This window comes from Acanthopagrus latus, chromosome 20 (genome assembly GCF_904848185.1).
Source record: "Acanthopagrus latus isolate v.2019 chromosome 20, fAcaLat1.1, whole genome shotgun sequence".
NCBI classification, from domain to species: domain Eukaryota; kingdom Metazoa; phylum Chordata; class Actinopteri; order Spariformes; family Sparidae; genus Acanthopagrus; species Acanthopagrus latus.
This window is the reverse complement of record NC_051058.1, coordinates 24,370,522-24,394,077: the sequence shown is the minus strand read 5'-3', so window position 1 is coordinate 24,394,077 and position 23,556 is coordinate 24,370,522. Positions and strand designations below refer to the sequence as shown.

At 42.8% G+C, this 23,556-nt stretch overlaps 1 protein-coding gene across 1 annotated transcript in view; it reads left to right on the top strand.

The window, feature by feature from the left end:
- LOC119010095 overlaps positions 1-23,556 on the top strand; it is a 49,022-nt gene that overhangs the window by 10,905 nt on the left and 14,561 nt on the right. The window contains exons 6-8 of the mRNA XM_037081965.1: positions 9,618-9,763; positions 9,928-9,996; positions 10,069-10,147. Of these exons, the coding sequence (XP_036937860.1) occupies positions 9,618-9,763; positions 9,928-9,996; positions 10,069-10,147 (294 nt within the window). The remainder of the gene's footprint in view (positions 1-9,617; positions 9,764-9,927; positions 9,997-10,068; positions 10,148-23,556) is intronic.

The following is a 23,556-nucleotide window of genomic DNA, read 5'->3' as shown; positions in this document are numbered from 1 at the left end:
TGTTCTGGTTGCACCAGGTCACCAGGTGGTCAACCTCCCACCTGTAGGCGGACTTGTCACCATCAGAGATGAGTCCAATGAGGGTGGTGTCGTCCGCAAACTTCAGGAGCTTGACGGACTGGTGACTGGAGGTGCAGCTGTTGGTGTACAGGGATAAGAGCAGAGGAGAAAGAACACAGCCCTGGGGGGATCCGGTACTGATAGTCTGTGCATCGGAGATGTGTTTTCCCAGCTTTACACACTGTTTCCTGTCAGACAGGAAATCAGTAATCCACCTGCAGGTGGAGTCAGGCACGTTCAGCTGGGAGAGCTTCTCCTGTAGCAGAGCTGGGATGATGGTGTCGAAAGCAGAGCTGAAATCCACAAACAGGATCCTGGCGTAAGTTCCTGTAGAGTCCAGGTGCTGGAGGATATAGTGGAGGGCCAGGTTGACAGCATCGTCCACAGACCTGTTGGCTCTGTAGGCAAACTGCAGGGGGTCCAGGAGAGGGTCAGTGATGTCCAGTAAGTCCATCAGCAACAAATCCAGTTGATGTCCATCAAAGCTATGGGGTTTGATCAATAAAGAGAACATGGGTCCATACTTATGAAATTCCCGAAACCGTGTTGTAAACTCCTAGTTAAGCCTGCTGATATACTTACAAATTACAGCTGTGCTGATGCTGTGTTGTGTGGACTTTCTTAATTGGCTTAAGTAGCAGAAGGTAGAGGTGGCATTTTCGCTTGAAAAAGCTGCCAGCTTTCCATTAACAGTCGCCTGTGTGTCATACCAACACAGATTGCCCTGCACTTTGCAGTTGGAGATTGAGCTCTTTAAGGTGTCCAGTATTATCTGTGAGAAACATAAGGTTCACAGCTCACTTCTTGTCCTTGAGTTCTGGATAGTCTTTTCATTTTTCAGTCAGGAACGCCTTTATGGCACCAAAGGAGCTGACAAACTGCAACAAAACTTTTCTGCATCTTAGCCACCTTACCACTGAGTGGAAAGCGATATCTTTATATGAGTGGTCCATTTGCTCAAGCAAGGAGTTACACCGAACAAAAACATAAATGCAACACTGTTGGTTATTGCTCCCATTTTTCATGAGCTAAACTCAAAGATCTAAAACTTTTCTTATATACATACTTATATACAAAAGATCCATTTCTCTCAAATATTTTTCACAAATCTGTCTAAATCTGTGTTAGTGGGTCCTGGCTGCAGTTTGTCGTCGTAACTTACTTGAGTGGGTAAATGCTCACATTCGATGGCATCTGGCACATGGAAGAGGTGTTCTCTTCACAGATGAATCCTGGTTTTCACTGTTCAGGGCAGATGGCAGACAGCGAGTGTGGCGTCATGTGGGTGAGCGGTTTGCTGATGTCAACGTTGTGGATCGAGTGGCCCATGGTGGTGGTGTGGTTATGGTACGAGCAGGCATATGTTATAGACAACAAACACAGGTGCATTTTATTGATGGCATTTTGAATGCACAGAGATACCGTGACGAGATCCTGAGGGCCATCGTTGTGCCGTCCATCTACGACCATCACCTCATGTTGCAGCATGATAATGCACGGCCCCATGTTGCAAAGAAACCCAGCATACTCTCCAGACATGTCACCAATTCAGCAGGTTTGGGATGCTCTGGATACAACATGTATACGATATGTATACAACAGCATGTTCCAGTTCCTGCCAATATCCAGCAACTTCACACAGCAATTGAAGAGGAGTGGACCAACATTCCACAGGCCACAATCAACTACCCGATCAACTCTATTCAAAGGAGATGTGACGCAAATGGTGGTCACACCAGATCACATGGGTCCCAAGATTGTAAACAAGGCGTGCTGCAGCATTCTGGGTATGTTTAATCGCAGAGGCTGGGAGTCAAACCAAGAGGGAGTTGCAGTAGTCCAGGCAGGAGATGACCAGCGCTTGGACCAGGAGTTGCGCTACAATCTTTGTGAGGAAGAACCAGATCCTGCAGACGTTGTAGGGGGGAAAACTGCAGGATCAGGCCACAGCAGTGATGTTGGGTTAGGGGAGTGTTAGGGGAGGACAGTCTATCCTCGAGGAATACACCCAGGTTCCTCGCAGTTGACGATGGCAATACCGTGACATCCTCGACAGTGACTGACAGGTCCATATGAGGGCAGTCTTTCCCAGAGATGAAGAGTTCAGTTTTACTGAGGTTGAGTTTGAGGTGATAAGCAGCTGTCCATGCAGAGATGTCTCCAGACATTCAGAGATAAGCATCACAATGTGGATGTTGGAGGAGGATGAAGGAAAAGAGAGGAACAGTTGGGTGTTGTCCGCAGAACTTGAGTTAAATAATGTGGAACTTTTCATAGATGAAAGTTCAAAGTACAATGACATCTTGTGATTAAAAATGCAATTCAAATGTCTGTGATCAAATCAAGCCAATCGACAAAACAAGATGACCGGACTGAAACATAAGCTTTTAGGACAGCATCACAGAGACGACCTCATAGAAATTAAAGTTGTTTATCTAGTGTTAGGGTAAATTAAAAAAATCTAAAAATCAAAAGTAAACTACTGACACTTCTGAAACAAAAAGGATCCTGTGACACCAATCTGCAAATTAATTCTGAAGAACTGGTTACTGAACAAGGTTCTGGAGATTAATTGAAACTCGATGGAGGAGAATTGATCGTCACTACAGCCATTTCACTCTTCCATTGAGCTCTATCAAATGTCCAGTGTTATAAATCCAAGTTTCTGAACCTTCTTCAGGAACAACCTCAGGAATTCCTTCACAGTGCAAACTTCGTGAACTCTGGTTTGTAATCCAGGTATTAAACTGATCAGTATATATACTCTTGATCTATCTCTTGCCCACCCCCATACTACTCACCTGAGTGGCGAGTCAGTCAGTGACTGATGGGGTCACCTTCCAACTCCTCAAGCCCACTGACTTGCTCTCTGGTTTAAGCATTTCTATCTATATGTGTCTTTATACACTATATGACCTGGTTTGACGTCAAATCCTGTAACCTGAGCGTCTCTACTAATCATTATTGTAAGATGTTTCTGGCTGAATGCACAAGGTCCAGACTGATGTTGGACAGAAGGCCTGGATCAGTTTTCTGACTCCTCCCACAGGCATGCAGTGGGGCTGAGGTCAGGACTCCATGAAGCCAATCAGGTTCCTCCAAGCTCATCAAATGGGTCCCCATTGCCGTGTGTTTGTGAACCAGCTCTGATTCTGACCTCAAACACTTGAAGTGTTGCCTCTTCACAATAAAAGCATGCTGAACTGATGAAAGCAGATGTGGTTTGACAGAATGTGAGAAATCATTGAACTCTTTCAGAACCATGTGAAATTTTGAATGTTTGTCTGGAGACCTGAAACAGTGGTGTCAGCTGACTGTTGGCCATGTGGTGTGTTTATATCAAGTGAAGAAGAACACTAAGGTCCTTTTGTACACCCCCCCCCCCCCCCCCCCCACACACACACACACACACACACACACACACACACACACAGTGTCTCAGTAAACCTGCTGATCTCTGTTGTGTTCAGACTGTTTGATAAAGTGTCTCTATAAACTGAGACCAGAGCTTTATTGTGCACACACAAACACACACACACACACACACACACACACACACACACATTTCTCCAGGGTATAATTGGGTGTTTTCAGGAGGGCAGCTCATCGTTCATCTTTACAAGTTTGTGTGTTCTCTCCCTCTCTCTCTCTCTCTCTCTCTCTCTCTCTCTCTCTCTCTCACACACACACACACACACACTCACACAATCTGTGCTCAGTCTATATTGATAAGTGGCTGATTGATTGAGGATGCTGAAATTGAGATAATTGGCCACAGGAGTGTGTGTGTGTGTGTGTGTGTGTGTGTGTGTGTGTGTGTGTGTGTGTGTGTGTGTGTGTGTGTGTGTGTGTGTGTGTGTGTGTGTGAGTGTGTGAGAGAGAGAGAGAGAGAGAGAGAGAGAGAGAGAGAGAGAGGTATTCCTTCACTTAAAAACGTTTTATTTGATTTCATTAATAACAAATATCACAACATTAGATATAATTGGGACTGTTACATCTCAGTCCTGAACACGCTGTCAACTATCAAATCCAAAAAACAAATCATTTTGAAATTTTTCTTATGTTCATCTGGAGCTTTTTCCTGCTGAGGTTAATTAATAGATTAATTAATATTAAGATAAATACAAGAAAAACATGATTACTATATGTGGGAAAAGGTACAGCTGCTTGTTTTAATCATGTTCAGTTCTGAACGAGAATCAAAACATTCAACTACTACAAAACCTCAACATGAAGACAGTTTGTTTTTGGCTCTTATATCATTTTATGATCATAATCATATTGATCATGATTATTGATTTAGTAAAGTGACTCATCAAACATTTTATTACAACCTCAGCACAGTTTTGTGGACGGCGCCTCACCCTGGGTTGTATTTTGTTTTGCTTCTTGCTGTGTGTTGCTTTTTGACATATAACAGGAGGTTTTTACATGAAAAAGCAAAACAGTTCTTTAATTAGAGCTCAGATCTCACACATACTTTATTTTAAGTGTTACAACACCTTTTATTCAAGTCAGAGAGCACAACCAGCTCACCTGGGTGTGATGGTTAGGTGGTGAGGAGGAGAGCTTTATACTTGTACAGTGACCCTGAAGGACAGCCGAGTTCAACATGTCCTCTGATGAGGCGTTGGTCTCCTGGTTGGTCTTCCATCCAAGTTCTACAAAAGATTCAGGACCCAACAGGAACAGCAGTTGTTTGAAGTATTCAGTTATAGTTCGTATTCTGGGACTTCATCACTGAGCTGTGAGATGAACATTCTGAAAGAAACAAGATCGACTGAAAAGACCAGTTTCATTGCTCGGTGCAGATCATGAAATAATCCTCTTCCTCCTCTCTCTTCTCTCCTCTCCTCCTCCTCTCTCCTCTCTCCTCTGTCTTCTTTCCTCCTCCTCTCTGTATTATTCTCTCTTTGTTAGTTTCAGGACAACATTTCTCTCACAGATTTTTTTGACCGACTTTCTGTTGCAAAATAGATTTAGCAATCAACATTAACACACACACACACACACACACACACATTAATTTTGTGCATAATTTCACAGCAGGTTTTCTCATTATAACAAGACGAGACTGGATATCACTGATTAGACTCACACACATTCTCACACACACACATATTCTTCCACATGTACACAAACATACACATATGCAGTATTTTGGCTTATTAATAATTAAGGAGGTGAAGTTTTAGGAAAAAACACTGATTGATGACAAACTTCACCTCCCTGCCTGCTTACCCTCCTAACCCATCACACTAACACTCCTCCACACTCCTCTTTCTCACCTACCCTCCTTTTCTCCTCTGGTTGCTTCATCAGCTGTTTCCTCTTGGGTGTCCAGTGGACAGTGTGTGTGCCAGTACTAGGTATAATGTCCTTTTACTTGCTGATGGTATCAGGCCAGTGTGTAAAGATCCCAACTCTTTTGACAGTGTGTGTGGATGTGTCTGTGATGTCATGCTGCCATGATGATGTCATGATGATGACAGGATGAAACATGTTTTAATAAATTTTTAATGAACTTGTGTTTTAGTGTTCTAACACTTTCAAGCTGCTCCCAGTCAATGTACTTAGCTAGGCTAACACTTGTAACCTGCTCCCAGTTGTTGTGCTAAGATATGCTAACACTTTCAACCTGATTCTATTTGCTGTGCTAAGCTAGGCTAACAGTTCTGTTCAGTCTTTGGAGTTTTGTGTTCCATCCATCCATCCATCCATTTTCTTCCACTTATCCGGGGCTGGGTCACGGGGGCAGCTGCCTAAGCAGGGACACCCAGACTTCCCTCACCCTGGACGCTTCCTCTAGCTCCTCCGGGAGGATCCCAAGGCGTTCCCAGGCCAGCCGAGTGACATAGTCACTCCAGCGTGTCCTGGGTTTTGCGTCCCAAATGTTATCCCTTAAACAATTCACAACAGTTCATTGTGGGTTAGGGTTAGTGCATAGTGCACTACGTAGTGACTACACCCTTTTGTAGTGCTGTCCAAATGTCTAGTGGGAAATATTATACCCTATATAGTGCACTCAAATTATCCCACAATGCAGAAAGTACTATCCACCTGTTTCCTCAGAAGCCTATGGGGGCTGCCATGACAGATAACTACTTCCCCTGGCGGTTTTCTGTTTCCAGTTGCCTTGCAATGGCATGACGGACCGCTGCTGCCAAGCTATCCCTAAACAACTAGCATTAGGTCATAAGTGCTAAATTGTTTTTAAAATGAGCTCAGGTACAACATGTGCCGTTGTTGAATGCCACAACAATTCATGAAAATTGAACTTTTTTTCAGAAACGTCTCATGTAGTACATCAACAACTTAGACAAACATGTCCGTGCCCTGCACCCTAAACACCATGCTGAGGAAGGAGGAACGGAGACTAGCGTCGCTCACGGCTTTGACGCTAAAATAAAAATATGGGTTTATGAATATCCTCAACAGAATAGCTGCTGCATGACTGCATGACTTCCCTAACCCGACAATGTCCAAGCAGCCGCCTGTCTCCACAACTCCACTTTCCTTCAGCATTATCCACGCTGTGGCTGGGCGCTAACGTTACAGCTGCCTTCTTTAACAGTACTTTCCCTATTTTGTTACTGTGCAGGTAGTTGTATGCTTCTTTGCTTTTGTAACTGCATAATTTTCCATCTCCGTCAACACCTTCAGAAAATATAAGATAATTACCTGTCAATGTAGCTAACGCTAATGCCTTATGTCATCTGCCCACTCCGTGAGAACTGACGGGTGAGGTACTGTGAGAACTGTCGTCACAACTTATTAAAACACCTGCACTGTGTATCCACCTCCGATTTTTATCCATTCTGTCACTTTCTTTGTGTTACCAGCCGGTTTTTAGAGCAAGCATGACAGCTACATTCGCATAAACAACGAGGTCAGCCAGTTTAACTGGAAGAGCATAACCAAATACCGCTATGAACCATGGGTAAACTCACAAAGTCAGGAATAAGGTGGCTACAAACAATGGTCACTAACCAAGCAATAATAACCATCATGCATTGTGCTGCAGACGAACGCATGGAGGTTTCAATTCAAGTTTCAACTGCGCAACAGCAGTGATGTCATGAACAGCGCCAGAACATCTTAAAGTGAGTTTTTTTTCTTATGCCGATGAGCTCCTGTATAGTCCAATATGTTGGACTCCCTATGTAGTGACTAGGGAGGAGAGAATGAGTGGGTGATTTCAGACACAGCTGTTGTGTTTGTTTGTTTTGATCCGAGTGCTGCTGTGAGGACAACCAGGGGGGTTTCACGGCTTTCAGCTGACCAAATATTTACTGATTTCTGATTGGCTGACAGTCATGTGATCAAATTGATGCCAAGCAACAGGTTATTAAAGTGTCTCATCCCTATGGTGACTAGTTGGTGCTGATGGTGACAGCTGTGTTTCCATGGCAACCCTGGACCTGCTTTTCTACCCTGTGATTGGTCGGTCTAATGTAAACCAGGAGGCGGGGTGAGGATGGAGGCTGGGATAATAAAGGAAAGGTAGAGAAATAAATAAATAAATGGATTAGAGGAGGAGGGATGAAAAGAGGAAGTCAGAAAATTAGATCGAGACACTTCAAACGAAACTGAGCTACCTACTGCTGCGTGTGTGTGAGTGAGTGAGTGAATGTGTGTGTGTGTGCATGAAGCAGCTTTGTTGATGTTCACACACACACACAAGCATTCAGATGCAGATGAATTGTCCTTTTATATCCCGACAGAAAGAGAGCGATAGAGACTTTAACTCACCAGGAGAAAAAGAGAGCGATAGAGGATGAAAAGAGTTTTCTTCTTCTCCCATGATGCCGTTTAGTCGTCTTGTTAAAATGTCACTGGTTGTCACAGTAATGGTGTTCTTGTTAATCCTTTGCTGTCAGGTGTTGTGTGTGTGTGCATTTTTTGTTTATTTGTTGAGTCTCCTCACATCCCAACTGCAAACTATAAATCAAATCATCAGACAGATCATAGAAAACATTCCAGTAAAGTGTTGGTCGTAGATCATCCAGTCTTATTAAATATGAACAGTTGGACAGGCCACCTGTGTACCCTATATTGCTAAAGCTGTTACAGAAGCTAGATAAATCTTCCATGCTAACATGTTAGCTTGATAGCCAATTGTTTTAGTTAATCACAATGATGTTACACAGGTAGCTTCTTTTACATGAGATCAGGGTTACCCTCTGAACTCATGTGTTCAGTCACTCAACATACCGTCATGAATACTCAGTGTTCCATCAATAATCAGAACTCAAGCTTCTATTGGTTCTTCTTGTGATGGACAGTGACGAACTGCTGTTGTTAGCATGCTAACCATACCATCTCATCTCGTTGTCGTTTGTGTGAGAATAATCAACCAGATAGGCTTTTATTTTGTTGGAGAGGAAGAACATGAAGGGTTAAATTGTTTCAGTCATAACTGCAGATGCTGCAGATACACACACACGCGCACACACACACACACACACACACACACACACACACACACACACACACACACACACACTGCCTGTGGTGTGTGTTGCATTTTAATGTGACACTGATTAAATGTGTCAGGGGAGGAAAGGAAGAGCAGCTGAGAGAAGACAAAAAAGGAGAGAAATACGGGGAAAGAACAATAAAAAAGAGAGAAGGAGCAGAAGACAGAGAAAGAGAAGAAGAGAGAGAAAGAGAAGAAGAAGGAGAGGAAGAAAGGGAGGGATGAAGAGAAAAAGGAGAGAAAAGGGAGAGGAACAAGAAGAAGGAGAAGAAAAAGAAGACAAAGGAGAAGAAGACGGAGAAGAAGGATAAAGAGAAGGAGAAGAAGAAAGCGAAGGAGAAGAAGGAGAAGGAGATGTAACAAACACTGTGGCTGTGTCTGACATCCCTCACTACTGACTACCAAGTGACTTCGCCATTTTGCTGTCCAAATGTCTAGTGGAAATTTTTATACCCTATACACTGACTCAAAGTATCCCACAATGCATCGCGAAAAGTGTACAACAGATGGTCACTAACCAAGCAATATTTACCATCATGCATTGTGCTGCGGACAAATACGTGGATGTTGCAGAGAGGGAGCTGATCTCCACAATTTCATGTTTCAACTGTGCGACAGCAGTGTCATTATTAACAGTGGCCAAGTGTCCGAAAGTGCGTTTTTCTCTCTGCTGATGAGCTCCATGTACAGTCCTCCATGTTGGACTCTAGTGACCAGGGAACATGAATGAGAAGGTGATTTTGGACAGCCAGTATTGTCTTTTTCTTTCCTCCTCTCCTCTTCTGTGAATCAAGAAGTCCTCTGGTGGTTAAAGTCAGTAACAACAGCAACATTACTGCAGGATTATTCCATGTACAATCAAAGCAACATTTTTGTTTAACTTATATTCAACCAGAAAACCTTCAGCTTGATTAACAGTTTACTGATAAATGTTTCCTGTCTGGCTTAAGCTGTCAGCTGTTCCATTGTTTAAACATGAAGCTTTTCGAAATCAGAGTGAAAAGAGAATAAAATGTAACTTGAGAGATGAAATACAAACAGAAAACAGTCAAATGATTAAAATTATGATGTCATCCAGTAGGTGGAGCTTATGTGGAGTGGGCTGGACTTCAAATACAGAGAGTAAAGGAGGTGTGGCCTCTTCTTTTGACCAAACAGCAGCGCGGAGGAACCTGGTTACAACCAATTATGAGACTAAATAGAAGACTGTCTGCACCCAAACAGGTACATTACACATTATACTGTGTGTGTGTGTGTGTGTGTGTGTGTGTGTGTGTGTGTGTGTGTGTGTGTGTGTGTGTGTGTGTGTGTGTGTGCGTGCGTGTGTCTACGTGTGTGTATGTGCATGTGTAAAAGTGAGACTAATAAAGTATTTGTCACTCTTACAGCAGTGTGTATTTGGGCCTGTCTCTGCCACTCAGCTCTGCATTGACAGGTGGCCTGTCTTACCTGTTCAGGTGAGTCTGTCAGTCTGTTTGTCTCTCTTTCCATTTAACTCACTTTAAAAATGGTCTCCTCTCTTTTTTCAGGTGATAAAGGAAGCTCCTCCTGCATTCTTCTCCTCACAGTTAACTTCCAGATTCACTCTGCTAACTGACTACAGACACAGTAAGAACTGCCTGCTTGCCTGTCTGTCTGTCTGCCTGTCTGTCTGTCTGTCTGTCTGTCTTACTGTGCAACATTGTTCACAATAATACTGTGAAGACATGTTGTAAAACTTTCAGTGAATATAACAGAAACAATGATGTGAAAGATGGCTGAGTGGCCCAATGAACTAGTTACAGTTTACTGATGACTCGCAGTCACCCCAGCCTGTCACTGCAGTCATATTTCAAGCAACCCTAAATGCAACCAGGAGAAATAAGCATAAATATTGGATTGCCACCTGGCCACTGTGCATCTTCTTGTGGTGTTAAAAAATACTTAAAATAATGACCAAAAGAACAGGACACAACGTGCAGCTAGCTAACTTCACTACAGCTGCAAGTATGAGGAATATCATATGCCAAGTGTATTTTCTGTGGTCTGTTTGTTTATACAATGAAGATTTTTGAAAATATCATTTCCATGAGGCTTATTCTCAGCAAACTCATTTTTTGTTTGTTCACGCAGAGCCAAGCAGATCCAGCATAAAGATTTACATTTACATTGAGGGGATTTAGCAGATGCTTTTCTCCAAAGCGACTTACAATAAGTACATTTGTCACAAGAGAGAAACCACGACATCACTGTAAAACGTATAGTAATTAAAATAGGTTGGGAGTCATGCTATGCGGGGGTGAGGTGAAGTCTGAACAGATGAGTCTTGAGTTTTTTTGTGGAAGATGGAGAGTGATTGGTCGGGAGTTTGTTCCACCACTGAGGTGCCAAAGATGAACTAGTGTGTAATTCACGCAGAAAGCCATCGCTGCGGCTCCTAAAGAGGCATGATGGTCCATGTCATCATGATGATGTTGGTGTGTTTCCCAGGTGTTTTCCAGGTGTCCTACTGTCAGTCTAAACTTGCGGACAGTTTATAATCATGTGGGTGCTCTTATAATGTGTAGTGATTGAGAACCTGACCCACCAAACATCCTGGAAACTGACAAAGTTACGTTTTTTAAACTGGAAGCTATTGGGCTCACTCACAGGGACGGAGGCTGTTTTCTGGGGGAAAGTTCATTGAAGTCTCGGTCTGGAGGCCTGACCGTCACTGTGACCACAGTAACTACAACAACACAACAGTGAAGGAGACAAACACTTGTGACTTTAAGTATTTTTGGCAGACATTGTTTTTCGTGACAAAGAGTTGGTAGAACAGACAGGAGGACTTATTGGAGGACAGATGGGAGGACAGATAGGAGGACAGACAGGAGGACAGACAGGAGGACAGACACTTCTTTACATATGGCTGTGGTATTTTTTTCCTCATCTAAGTTGCCAAAGACAGTTACAGTTACTATGTTACTGTTGTTTGGTCCTGTAACGTTGCTTTGTGGGAAATTTCTCTTTATTTCACTGAGTGAAGGACGTGTGTAGTTATCAGACTGTCAGACCGACACACCCTAGACACGTGACGCCAGCTTATCCATTCACAGTAGTTTGGTCCGGCAATGCTGCGCCTCTGATCATATCTCCAGAGGCAGATCAGAAGTGGAGTGAAATTTCACCCCTTGCCGCATCTGAGACTTTAACACAGAGGAGGATGCATAGAATTGGCACAGGATCCCCACAGTCAAAGAGCCATGAGGATGGGGATACTCACAACTAAAGCCTGAAACACACCGGGCCAACTGTTGGCCATCTGAAGTGTTTAGAGAGACTCAGATGAGTTCGGGAACAAATCTGTTCAGTGTGTTCAACTGCGTTGGAAGCTTCTGGAACCATGTGGACGTTGTCTGCTTCGATTCACCATGTGAAGTCTGAGGAGGTTGGCTGTCGGCCGTCTGAGCCATTGGATTCTCTGATTGGAGGTGTGCTAGTGAATCAGCGCAGTGTGTGAGAGGGGTGGAATACTGTGCGCTTTGTTTTTCTATGCATTCCGCTCCGTCATTTCCTGTTTTCATGTTTTGGAGTACTGGCACAAGACTAGCGCCACCCGCTGTTAAGGAGGCTTGTTGCATCTCACGCAAGTGCAGAACATACACACTACAGTGGATTTGGCAGCAAGTCGAGGCTGTGTTCAATGCAACTTTTCTGCTGAACGGGTCAGACGAGAGTCAATGGAGTATTCGAATAAAGGCAGCTGACTGTTGGTTTGAGTCTAGGCATTGTGGGGGCCTTTATGAGGATGCAGAGAATTGGCGCAGGATCCTCGCAGTCAAAGGGCCATGAGGATGGGGATACTCACGATTAAGGAACAGGTGTTCAACAAGTCCTTTCAGGGTCTTAAGTGCTTTGAATTACGTGGATTTGTTTCAGAGACTCAGTAATTACAGGCTGGCTGCTCTTAGTCATTAACATGGTGATTTCTTGTATTAGCATTCACTCCTTGTGCTCCCCCAAGACTTCTGAGACAATCTCTTTGCTGCATTGTAATGTAACATACTCCTTGGGTGTAGGCGTGTAGTTATTATATATAAAGTATTTCTTTATATATAAGAAATAAACGCCTACACCCAAGGTAGCTACTAATGTAACTCACTCATAATAAATTCCATGGCATTCAATAGCCAAATGTCTACCTGTCTACAGCTTAGCCAAGCCAACAAAAAAACTGCCCATGCCAAAATTCAATGTGGCAAAATAATCTTTAATGATAAATTTCTGTTGGTATTGGAGGACAGTTTGAGCAAATGGTAATTAAGGGTAATCACTGTCAACCAGGTCTTGGGGCTCACTCAGATACAGCTTGGCCTCTCTGCGCTGGATTTCTTCAGCTGTTTACTCTTGACTTGAATAAGTGGAAGTTCTGCATAAGTGAAGAGTTCAGAGTCAGCCAACACAATGTTAAAGGTCTTCCCCTCTGTGAACATTTGGCAAATTTACAAGTGAGACATGAAAGAATTTGTGCTTCTGAGTGCCAGCTGACACGTCCCCCATGAAGGTATTATTTAAATCTATTACGCTCGCTGGATTACCAGAGCTGGAGACTACAAATCCAACCGAAATGGCCTGTAGTTCCATGTACTTGGAAGTACGCCAGATTTTATGGCACAGAGAACATTCAGGGTGTGTCCCTCAGCATGAACTAAATTCCAATAGATAAAGATCAAGGTTGTAAATTGTCGAAGTTACCCTTTAAACTCATCAGGACATGTTCTTCACTACAGACATCTCAAATCTTGAGTCGTCAGTTTGTTCAGGTTATTTCATGTCAGTCTGCAGAGTCTTGACCTCAGGATTCAGGTTTTGATAGTTTCTGACATCACAGTCATGTGACCGTGTGTCTGCTGTCACAACGTCTCATCTTTTTACAGAGGATCAGAGTTAGCCAGAGGAACTCCTTTCATCTGCCACATGTGATCACTTTATTCCCCTCAGCTGAAGATTTTTGGACTCACATGAAACAGCATTGCTGAAATGAAGTCAAAGTGAGGTGGATGTCTTAATGATTCTGGTCTGCAGTCAAGTTCAGTTCCAACTCAGATCTAGTTTGATCTGATTTAAGCCCCATTACATACAATATGAAGCATCACAAATAGGTTTCGGACCATCATTCATTCAGTACGCGACGATAATCATAAATTCCTTTATCAGTCCTGCAGTGCAATCCTGCATTTCAATATATAACTGCAATACCTCTCCTTCACACACTTGGACCTGCAGTACCTCTCCTTCACACACTTGGACCTGCAGTACCTCTCCATCACACACTTGTGTGTCAGTCTGTCACTGAAGCAGTGGCCCGGTGCTGAGATAGTGGCCTGCAGGACTCCTGCACCAGCAGTGATGACAGCTTGTCCATCATCCTGCTCTCCACCACCTGCACCTACAAGAGGATCCCACGATGGAGTGGGCCTTATTTCTAAGTTTATCCAATCTCCTCCTGCACTGAAAAAACTGAAACATTGGCTGAACTTATTGAAGTAATCTGTCAAACCTAATATTATAGCATTGACATGAATGTAAATCATTGATTTATATTGACTGAGTAATTAACTTCATGTAAACCAATTTCTGAAGATGAAGCAAACCAATCATTTCAAATCATTTCAAATTTTCCCAAATAAAAACAGTTACATTGGTTTTATTACTTAATGTAAATAATCCACTTCATTAAACCTGAATATTTTAACTTTATGTAAACGACTTCTGAATGTGGAAGCAAAGTGTTTGTTTTTTTGTTTTGTTTTTTGTTGTTGTTTTTGTCATAATATAATGTATGTAGAACTGAATTTTAAAAAATTACTTTCAATTCCTCATTCTGATTTAAATACTCAGGACACATTCCTTTTCAATACATTATTTATTGTTGAATGAGCATTTTTTCAATTACTTCCTTTTTTTTCAATATGTATTAATATAGTCCTTAAGAACAGTCCCTTCTCAAATACAGAGCAACCAAGAAATGTCTGGTTCTGTTCAGCGAGAACAAAATGTACCATATATGCAGTGTGTCCACTTGAAAATGCAAACTAAATACTCTGAGTAAAATAAATTACAAATAGTAACAGAAATTGTTCCTATAAACAAAATCAGAAAATTGTCCTTTTTTCAAAATGGATTGTAATACAGACAGAGAGGAATTATTCATTAAAATAAAAAGTGTTGTCAGTGTATCGCTTCTGTTCAATAACCTGCAAACATACAGTATGTGAGGTAGCTCCTGGCACTCTCTTAGTCTGAAAAATCTGACATACAAAAATCAGTGCAAACACTGCAGTGCAAATGCAGTCGCCCACCATTTTTCAGCACACTGCCCATTCATGCCTGTGATAACTTGGGCAGAAACTTTTGTCAGTACTGCAGTGGAAATGCAGTCATGCAAGTGCAAACTCCAAACACCAACCTCATATAAAAGGGTACAAAGTCTTGGTTGTAGAAACATTATGAATTGTGGGAAAACAAAATCAGGCGAGTCAGTGGAATTCAACTCTGCCTACTCTGGGCTGTAAAGCTGGGTGCTCAGCCTATGAACTTTTGGGGATATCTTTTTTCCACCAAGCTCCATCAGGACTTTGTGCACAAATTCAAGGGTGTGCTGCACATTTTTCGGATATTTTAGGTTTAGTGCGTAGGTGAGCCCGAAGAACATTGCAACAGCCTTTGCAATTGTGGGAACCTCTTTCAGGACCTCTATTCCATTGATGATTAATTCACTGTCCTCTTTTCCACTGACGATAGCCATCATTGCCTGCTCCAGTTCGTCAGCTTCATTTTCCTGCATATCCTGCGCACACAAAAAACAACGAATGAGGACAACTAGAAAGAGCATTTCCTGAAGACAACGTGCATTGCCAATCACAATGCTGAAGGCCGAACGCAATTGTTGAAGCAATGCTGAATCCACTGAAGAAACTGCTGAAGCAATGCTGAAAAGGCTGATTTTATAGCTTAAAAATATAACTTGTAAGCTTAATAAGGATTAATGGTTTTCAAAGTGCTCAAAGCAGCTGAAATGTTGAAAAGGCATGTTTAAGTAATGTTATCACTGCAGAAGCAATAGCTGATAAAAATAGATTTAAAGGACACTGAATGACGTGAAATAATTTTATGTATGACAATATAAACAAAGAAAAGAAATGTGTAATGTAAAGATTGAAATAGCTGGGCACTACAGTTTGTCTCCCCACTTTCTCCCCACTGGACAATTTACTGGATAAATAACAGAGGTAAGTAGTTCTCAGTTTAGACTGATGATGGCGCTACAATAAAGGTCAAGGACTCATTAAAAATGACTAACTTTTTCCCCCACTTGGGGCTGTTTTTATAGCAATTTGGCCATAAAATTTAAATAGTCCCAAATCAAAGGAATGTTTAGTACCAGAAAAAATATATAGTGCTATGTTGCATCTCAACAAAAATGGGTGTGTGGGTTTTGACTGTGTTAGCAAGAGAGATGCCCTTACCTGGTATTCTTTGATGAGGTGATGAGCTGATTCACCCAGGTAGATCATCAAAGATTTAAGGATGCACAGTCTTCTTGTTCTGAGTAAGAACAGTTACTACTTATTAAAAGCACACATACCCAACAACTATGGATCCCACTGATCCACCCTAACCCTAACCCCCCACCAACTTGTGCATAGATAGCTCATCTAAAACCTGCAGGGTCCTCTTGGCCTGCTCTTTCACATGTCCTCCCTTGCTCCTGATGACATCCAGCAGTTTGATGTGTGCTTGTCCAACTGCGCCAAGAACTTTGTCTCCGAGGGAACTGTTGTAACTGGCATAAACTCAGCGTTGATATGGAAAAGAAAAACAGAGCATGTATCAAATATGTATTGAATAAAGAGCAAATTATCTTCCAAAAAGAACTAAAGTTTGATCAAACTGCTCGAAAATCAGTTTTTATGAATGTCTAATTAATGACATTAAAAAATATATGAAGTCCCTCTCCTCTCAAAAATGTGTTTTCTTTTTTGTGGTCATTCCTACAGTTGCACAGGAATGAGTGAGTGAGGTTTGAGTGACTATTCGGTCTGAGGTGCCATGCATCTAAAAATATATCTCTTCCATCTGGAAAAGTCCTGGCCATCTTACCAAGATGTCTTCAATGCTCAGCTGCTTACACATTATTTCTTGTCTACGGTATCCAAATGTCTTTGCCATCTTTTCTTTTATTGTTTGACGGTTGTTTCTTTTCTGTAGTTCTGCCAAAAGGGAAATCCTCTTTTGTTCTAGGCTTCCTGTAGTCGCACCAGTTGGCAAAGATGGCAAATCATTGACCTCTGCTCATCTAGGTCTCTTTACGTTCTTTGCTGGGTAGGCACCCTCCCAAGACTTGGATTTCAAAGAATTCACTGTGTGCTCAGCAGATGTACCATGTGCCTTAAGTTGGGTCCGGTAGTTCGCCATTTTTATCTTCATACTGCATTTCCATCCATAGCTCTCATTGACAGACCCTGGTTCTCTAAGGCAGGGGTGCTTCTTTGTCAGTGCCTCAGCGACATCACTGAAGTGAGAATCTTCAGGCTATGGTGTGTATGCGTAGATACTTTCAGCTATTTTCTCCAGTATGTCTGACAGCATTTTTGAGCTAGGTGTCAGTCTAGTTTGGCTTCTCATGTACTCTGCATTTCCCCTCTGTAGTTGACATTCTGTATTATAGGAGAAACGTGGGATTGGGAACACTGCTGTGTCCTCAGCATAACCAGCTATCGAATGGGTGTGATATCTGCCAGGTTGCCCTCTGTGAGTGATAGAAGAGAGAGAGAAATCTGACTCAGCAGCTTTTTAACATTTGTAATAGTTAAAGTCTGTGTAAAGGAGAAATACATTTGTGTTATGAGTTTGTCATACCACAGAAACATGTGTCATTGACCACTGAGCCAAATTTGAAAGATTATAAAAATTCCCAAGTATATAAAATTAGGTCTCAAAATCATAGGAAAAACAAGAGCTTCTCTCTGCTGTGAAACGCCGGGGGCGTGTCAGACAGAGGCGCTGGAGCCACGCCCACACGCAGGAGGGGAGCCTCCATGTACTGTCCAAGGACGTAACCTACAGTAACAATGTAAGCTAGCAGCATTATTGGATGGACCCAGCCTGACCTGTATGAGCCATCAGAGCTAGAAACACTGATAGTGCTCAGCCTCGTTCCTCACAGTCCACGTTTTACATTACACACAAATGTAAAAAAAAACCCAGTCTACATATAATTCCTTGTCATAGCTATATTGGTGCACATAAAATATTACCTGTGGATTATCATTGTGCTGTCAGATGGACTCCGCTCAGGGAATGAGGCCAAATCATGTCATGATTACATGCAATAACATTTGCTAACACTACATGGGCATGACAGGATGCACAGTGTAAAATCACTTTCAGGATTTGCACCTTCAGCAAAATGCATTTAATTGCCAAAATGTACAATATTTATAACATACTTATGCACACACTTACACTTAGAGCTTAAATCTGGCCCAAAAAAAATCAAGCCCGAGCTGAGCCCACGCACATTGTGTCTGAGCCGGCTGGCCTGACACATTAACTGTAATTATGAACCCGAGCCCGATTTAAACCCGACATTTTTTTACTACGTGGGCTGTTATAGCGGACGTTCTCAAGCTCCATGTTGCATTTACACTGCACAATCAGTGATGCCGGTAGCTTTTCTTCTTGCATCTCGGGGAGTGACGTCACGTGCGCGAGAAGTCACGTTTTCTGCATGAGGACACTTACTCACGTGTAAAACCATGCAGCGGCACAAACAACACAGAGGGAGGAGAGAGATGCGCCTTTTGTAGCTGGAAGTACGGTCATTATTTTGAGTTATTACAAAAAAAAAAACTCACACACACAAATGCTTGATCAAGTGTCGGCCCGACCCGGGTGCCTCTACTTAAGAGCAAATGCTATGTCCTTTGAAATATCAATGGGAAGACTTGAAACATTTGCTACCTCCTGGGGGGATTTAGGAAAACTCAACATGTGATGGTTATGTGCCATAAGAAACTGATGTCTTTGTGCTAAGGACAGAAGCACATTTTTGAAGCAGGTTGTATGATGTACAACTATTTTGAAGAAGTTTGTCTGTAATGCAACTAACGGTCCAAACTCACAGATTAAGTGAGGATAATGCTCCAAGAAATGTTAGTTGGTTAGTTAGTTAGTTTCATTTATTGTCCACAATGTGGAAATTTGTCTTTGGTCTCATATAGCTTTTAGGGAGAAATTCTGACTCTGGTAAAATTTCTATAAATCTAACTCTGTGCTCGTGTCATTATCCATAACCGCTTACCCCTTTCCATGGGGTCACAGGGTGTTGCTGCTGGAGCCCTTGTCTCAGGGCGAGGGTCACCAGCTCATCACAGGGCCCTCACTGATGAGCAATGTGGGGTTCAGTATCTTGCTCAAAGACACTTCGACATACAGCTCAGCCTTGCCCTGAGCCGGGATTTGAACTAGCGACCTTTCGATCACTAATCGACCTGCTCTACCCGCTGAGCTACAGCCGCCCTGTGCTCAGAGATGTTAAAGTTCAAATATGCAATTGATTCCTGAGTCTGAACTGGAGAAACAACAACTTCTACAATGTCCTTCAAATCAGCAATGAATTTCCAGGCTGGTTCATCAGAGGGCACTTTCTGTCCAAGTAGAAGGAAAAAATCTTATTAAAGTCCAATTTTCATGTGCGTTTCCACCAATTGTGCTCCTGGATGCATGGGTCAGTGGAACAGAGTGAGGCTGATTTGTTTTATCAGTCTATTTATAGGGAAAATCTTCTATTGCCTTGTTTAAAGTGTCCAAAGTGAAACAATTTTTGGAACTGAATACAGTCAGACAGAGAGATATTTCAACTGGAACTATTCCCTCAAATAAATCATGGACAACGTCTGGAGGGAAGCCACAGGTAACATTGAACGTGGTAAGTTTTTCTGACAGAACATATTTAGTCTTAACACTATAACAGTTGTTCAAGGAATTTTCATCAGGGGTTTTTAGATGATTTGTGTGAATCTCTTCAGTTCTCAAAGAGAAACCTCCAGCTCCAGCTTCCTTGCCCTGAATTTCTAACCTATCTGCTGTACAAAACCTGCAAGCACATCTGCCAGAAAAACTCTCTACAAAACCAGCAATGCTGTGTGCACCGAGGTTATCATCAATAACACACAACAATATCCCCTTCAAATTTTCCCCCAGCTTTTCCACAAAAATCCAATGTTGTTCCAATGTTATGAGATCAGTAATAAAAGGCTCTAACACTTTTTCGTAACCATATACCTTGACATCATTGCTATTGATCAATGCAATCAATGGATAGAGGACAATGAGGAGTGACAACCAGGTGGCAGATTGCATAAAATACAATACAATACAGATTTTGTGTTTTTTACAAGACCTACCAAGGAGATTGCAAATTTAATTTGTCAACATACAAAATTGCACATTCTTTTGAGAGAATAACATTTCTTTTGTAAAGGAGTCCATCCCAAAAGGATCTGTATACCTGTTTATCACTCTCCACTGGATGATGTTTTTCCTTCAATGTATAGCCATATTTAGTGATGTTTCACAGTTTAAAAGTAGCTGCAAGGATTTTAATAAAGGTACATACTGAAAAGTCTTATTCTTCCGTTCTAAAACACATTCAAAAGGTTCCACGACGTTAACGTTTTTTCTGTAGTATGCTCTCAATTTTCAAGCAGTCAACAGTGGACTGTGCTTTCCTATTGCAACTTGAATGGGATTAGAAGTGTAAAGTACAATGGCTAACTCTTTCACAACAGATTCATCAACTATGCAACACAAAGTTCTTCAGATGGTATATCAGCAGTGCCACTTTTAAATGACTCTACAACAGTAGGACTACCAACAGGTCCATCAACTATTCCAGGCTTAAAATCAAGAATTGTGGGGGGTTATATTTTCTCCATTTGTGAGTTCTGAAAGCGCCAAAAAGATTTGTTTTGTATGAATAATCAGCAAACATGCATTGGACAGATTCAGAGCTTTCCATGTCTTCCAAGTGCATGGGCAATTCTCATAAGTACAGGGGTAAGTATGGCCCCACCTGTTGATGATCAGGTTTATAATGTCTAAGAAGTTCAGATCTTCTTGAATATGAATGGTCACAGGCTTTACATTTCCACACGCATGGATAACTGAGGAAAAGTACAAGGGAGGTGAAGAGGGAGGAGAAGAAGATTTTAGGAGAGTGATTTAATTATCTCAAATGCCCTTATGATATTGTACACAGAACTTACAAGATGACAAGGGACATTATGGTGCCTTCTGTTCTTTTTAAATCAGATTTATTAATAAATAAATAACTGTCAAAACATGAAAACTTATGTTGCTTCATTATGCCCAGTTATGGTGATGCAAAAATCCTTCTAATCAGACTCCTCACTCCCTACTCTTCACATCTTCTCAATATCTGGCCTCCTGCTCCTGACTGAGTCCCTGTGCCACAAAATTACAGCTTTTTTGGGGTCAAACTCCCTGATCTGGAGAAGGAAGCTGAACCACAAGGAGATCTAACAGTGAATTAGAGTTCAGGGTATCGCCAATCAATTTCACTTGATTCCAAGATGGCGCCGCTTGAGTGGCAGCCTGTTGCAGCGGTTCTCACTCACTTTTGAGCTTTTTCCTCTTTTATAGTCCTTTTTGTACTTTTCTAACTGTTCTTTTTACTTCTTTCTGGAGCTCTTTCCTTGGGCAGTATGAAGAGCAGACTTGCTTTTTTCGTTCTTTTTTCACCGTTTTCCACCGTGTCCGGGGAGCCTTTACGCAGCCCTACTGTTTACAGTAGGGATCAGCTGTTGGCCCTCAGTAGCGCCGCGGTGCAGCCGCACAAGTGGCTTGATGTCCCCCGCGAGCTGAGGAGGAGAGGAGACGCGGGTGCTGTTCTGGAGCTGTTCGCCGTCGCAGGAGGACACACTACAGACCCGTCCTCCCGTCTGTCATCATGGGGAATGTAAGATCTCTCCCCAATAAGGTGGACGAGCTGACGGCGCTCACCCGGTATCAGAGGGACTACCGCAAGTGCAGCATCATGGTGCTCAGTGAGACGTGGCTAACGGAGCTGACCCCGGACACGGGCTAACCTGGACGTTTTTCAACTGCGGCGGGCAGACAGGACGGCAGAGAGCGGTAGGAGGAAAGGAGGAGGGCTGGCTGTGTTTGTTAATGACAGATGGTGTAACTCTGGGCACACCACTGTTAAAGAACAGGTCTGCAGTAAGGACATTGGGGTTTCTGGGCTGTCTTCCTCAAAGGTGTAGGCGTGTAGTATGGTGATAAAAGAATTCTGCGGAGGCAAAGCTGGGTGGAATGATAGAGCAGTCTTTATTAAAACAGACTTCAGGTAGCCCAGCATCCGAACAGAGTGTGGCTACACATCTGGTGTTCTCCAATCTAGGGCAAAGTAATGCCAAATGCATTACCCTCTGCCCTATCAGAACTCCTATGCCTTCGATCAATTCTACTAAGTACCACCCACCTTCCTCTGGTGTGGGGGCCTTTTTTAAAGTCTATTTTCCATAACCGCCTACTTCTTCCAGTTGGTCGCTTCGTTGGATTAAAGGTACATCCATCCAATGGGAAAGAAGAGAAGGATGGGTCTGCCTCACATCCTATATGAAATAAGTTTTGTGTGTGTTACTAAACTTTGCTTATGTCAGCTAAAGTGGACAGGATGGTCTCTCTATACTTAGATGACAATGTATACATTGAGTCAGCTCTAAGCCTCTGGTGTGGGGTCCTTCCTGTAGCTTATCTCTGATGCCCACCTCAGGACTGATCAGGGCTCCTGGTTGTGGGGACCCTCACACTGTCACATTCCTGCAGTTGTCTAAGGGGAGCATCTGGTCCCGTCTCATCCTGTCTTCTCCCTATTCACTATTGTCTTAGAACCCAGGATGTGTAAGAAACACACAGATACTACAACATCAAACTTTTAGCAGTTAGCATGAGGCCATACTACCTCCCAAGGGAGTTCACACAGGTGATAGTATTTGCTGTGTATATCCCACCCCCTGCTAATGCTGATGCAGCTTGTGATGTTCTTCATTCAGTCACAAGCTCACTGCAGACACAGCACCCACAGGCCCTCCTAAGGCTCTCCTTAAGGAGAAAAAGAGGGCCTTTAGGTCAGGAAACAAGGAGCAGCTGAAGGCTGTGTAGAAGGAGCTGAGGAGGAAGATCAGAGAGGGGAAGAACAGCTACAGGAGGAAGATGAAGAACCAGCTGCAGCAGAGAAACATCAGTGGTGTCTGGAAAAGCCTTAAAACTATTTCAGGGCAGAGGACTCCAGACTCCCAGGCTGTGGGGGATCAGACGTGGGTGAACGACATTAACCTATTCTTCAATAGGTTTGATCAGACCTGGCTCCTGCTCACCCTGTACACCACAGATTTCTACCACCAATCCCCTCACTGCCATCTACAAAAGTTCTCTGACGACTCTGCTATTGTCGGCCTCATCAGGGAAGGGGACAACGGAGCCTACAGAGAACTTATTCAGGACTTTGTGGACTGGTGCCAGCAGAACCACCTCCAGCTCACTGCTGGGAAGACCAAAGAGCTGGTGGTGGATTTCCACAGGCACAAACAACCCTGCATACAGGTGAACATCCTGGGAATGGACATTGAGATGGTGACACCTTACAAGTACCTGGGAGTCCAGCTGAACAATAAACTGGATTGGACTGATCACACTGCAGCAACATATAAAAAATGTCAGAACAGACTGTATCTGCTGAGGAAGCTCAGGTCCTTTGGAGTGCAGGGGGACCTCCTGACCTCTTTCTATGACACTGCGGTGGCATCAGCCATTTTCTATGGAGTAGTCTGCTGGAGCAGCAGCATGTCAACAGCAGACAGGGGGAGACTTGATAAACTTATTATGAAGACCAGCTCCATCCTGGGATGCCCTTTTGACCCAGTTCAGGTGGTGGGAGAGAGCAGGAAGATGGACAAGCTGTCATC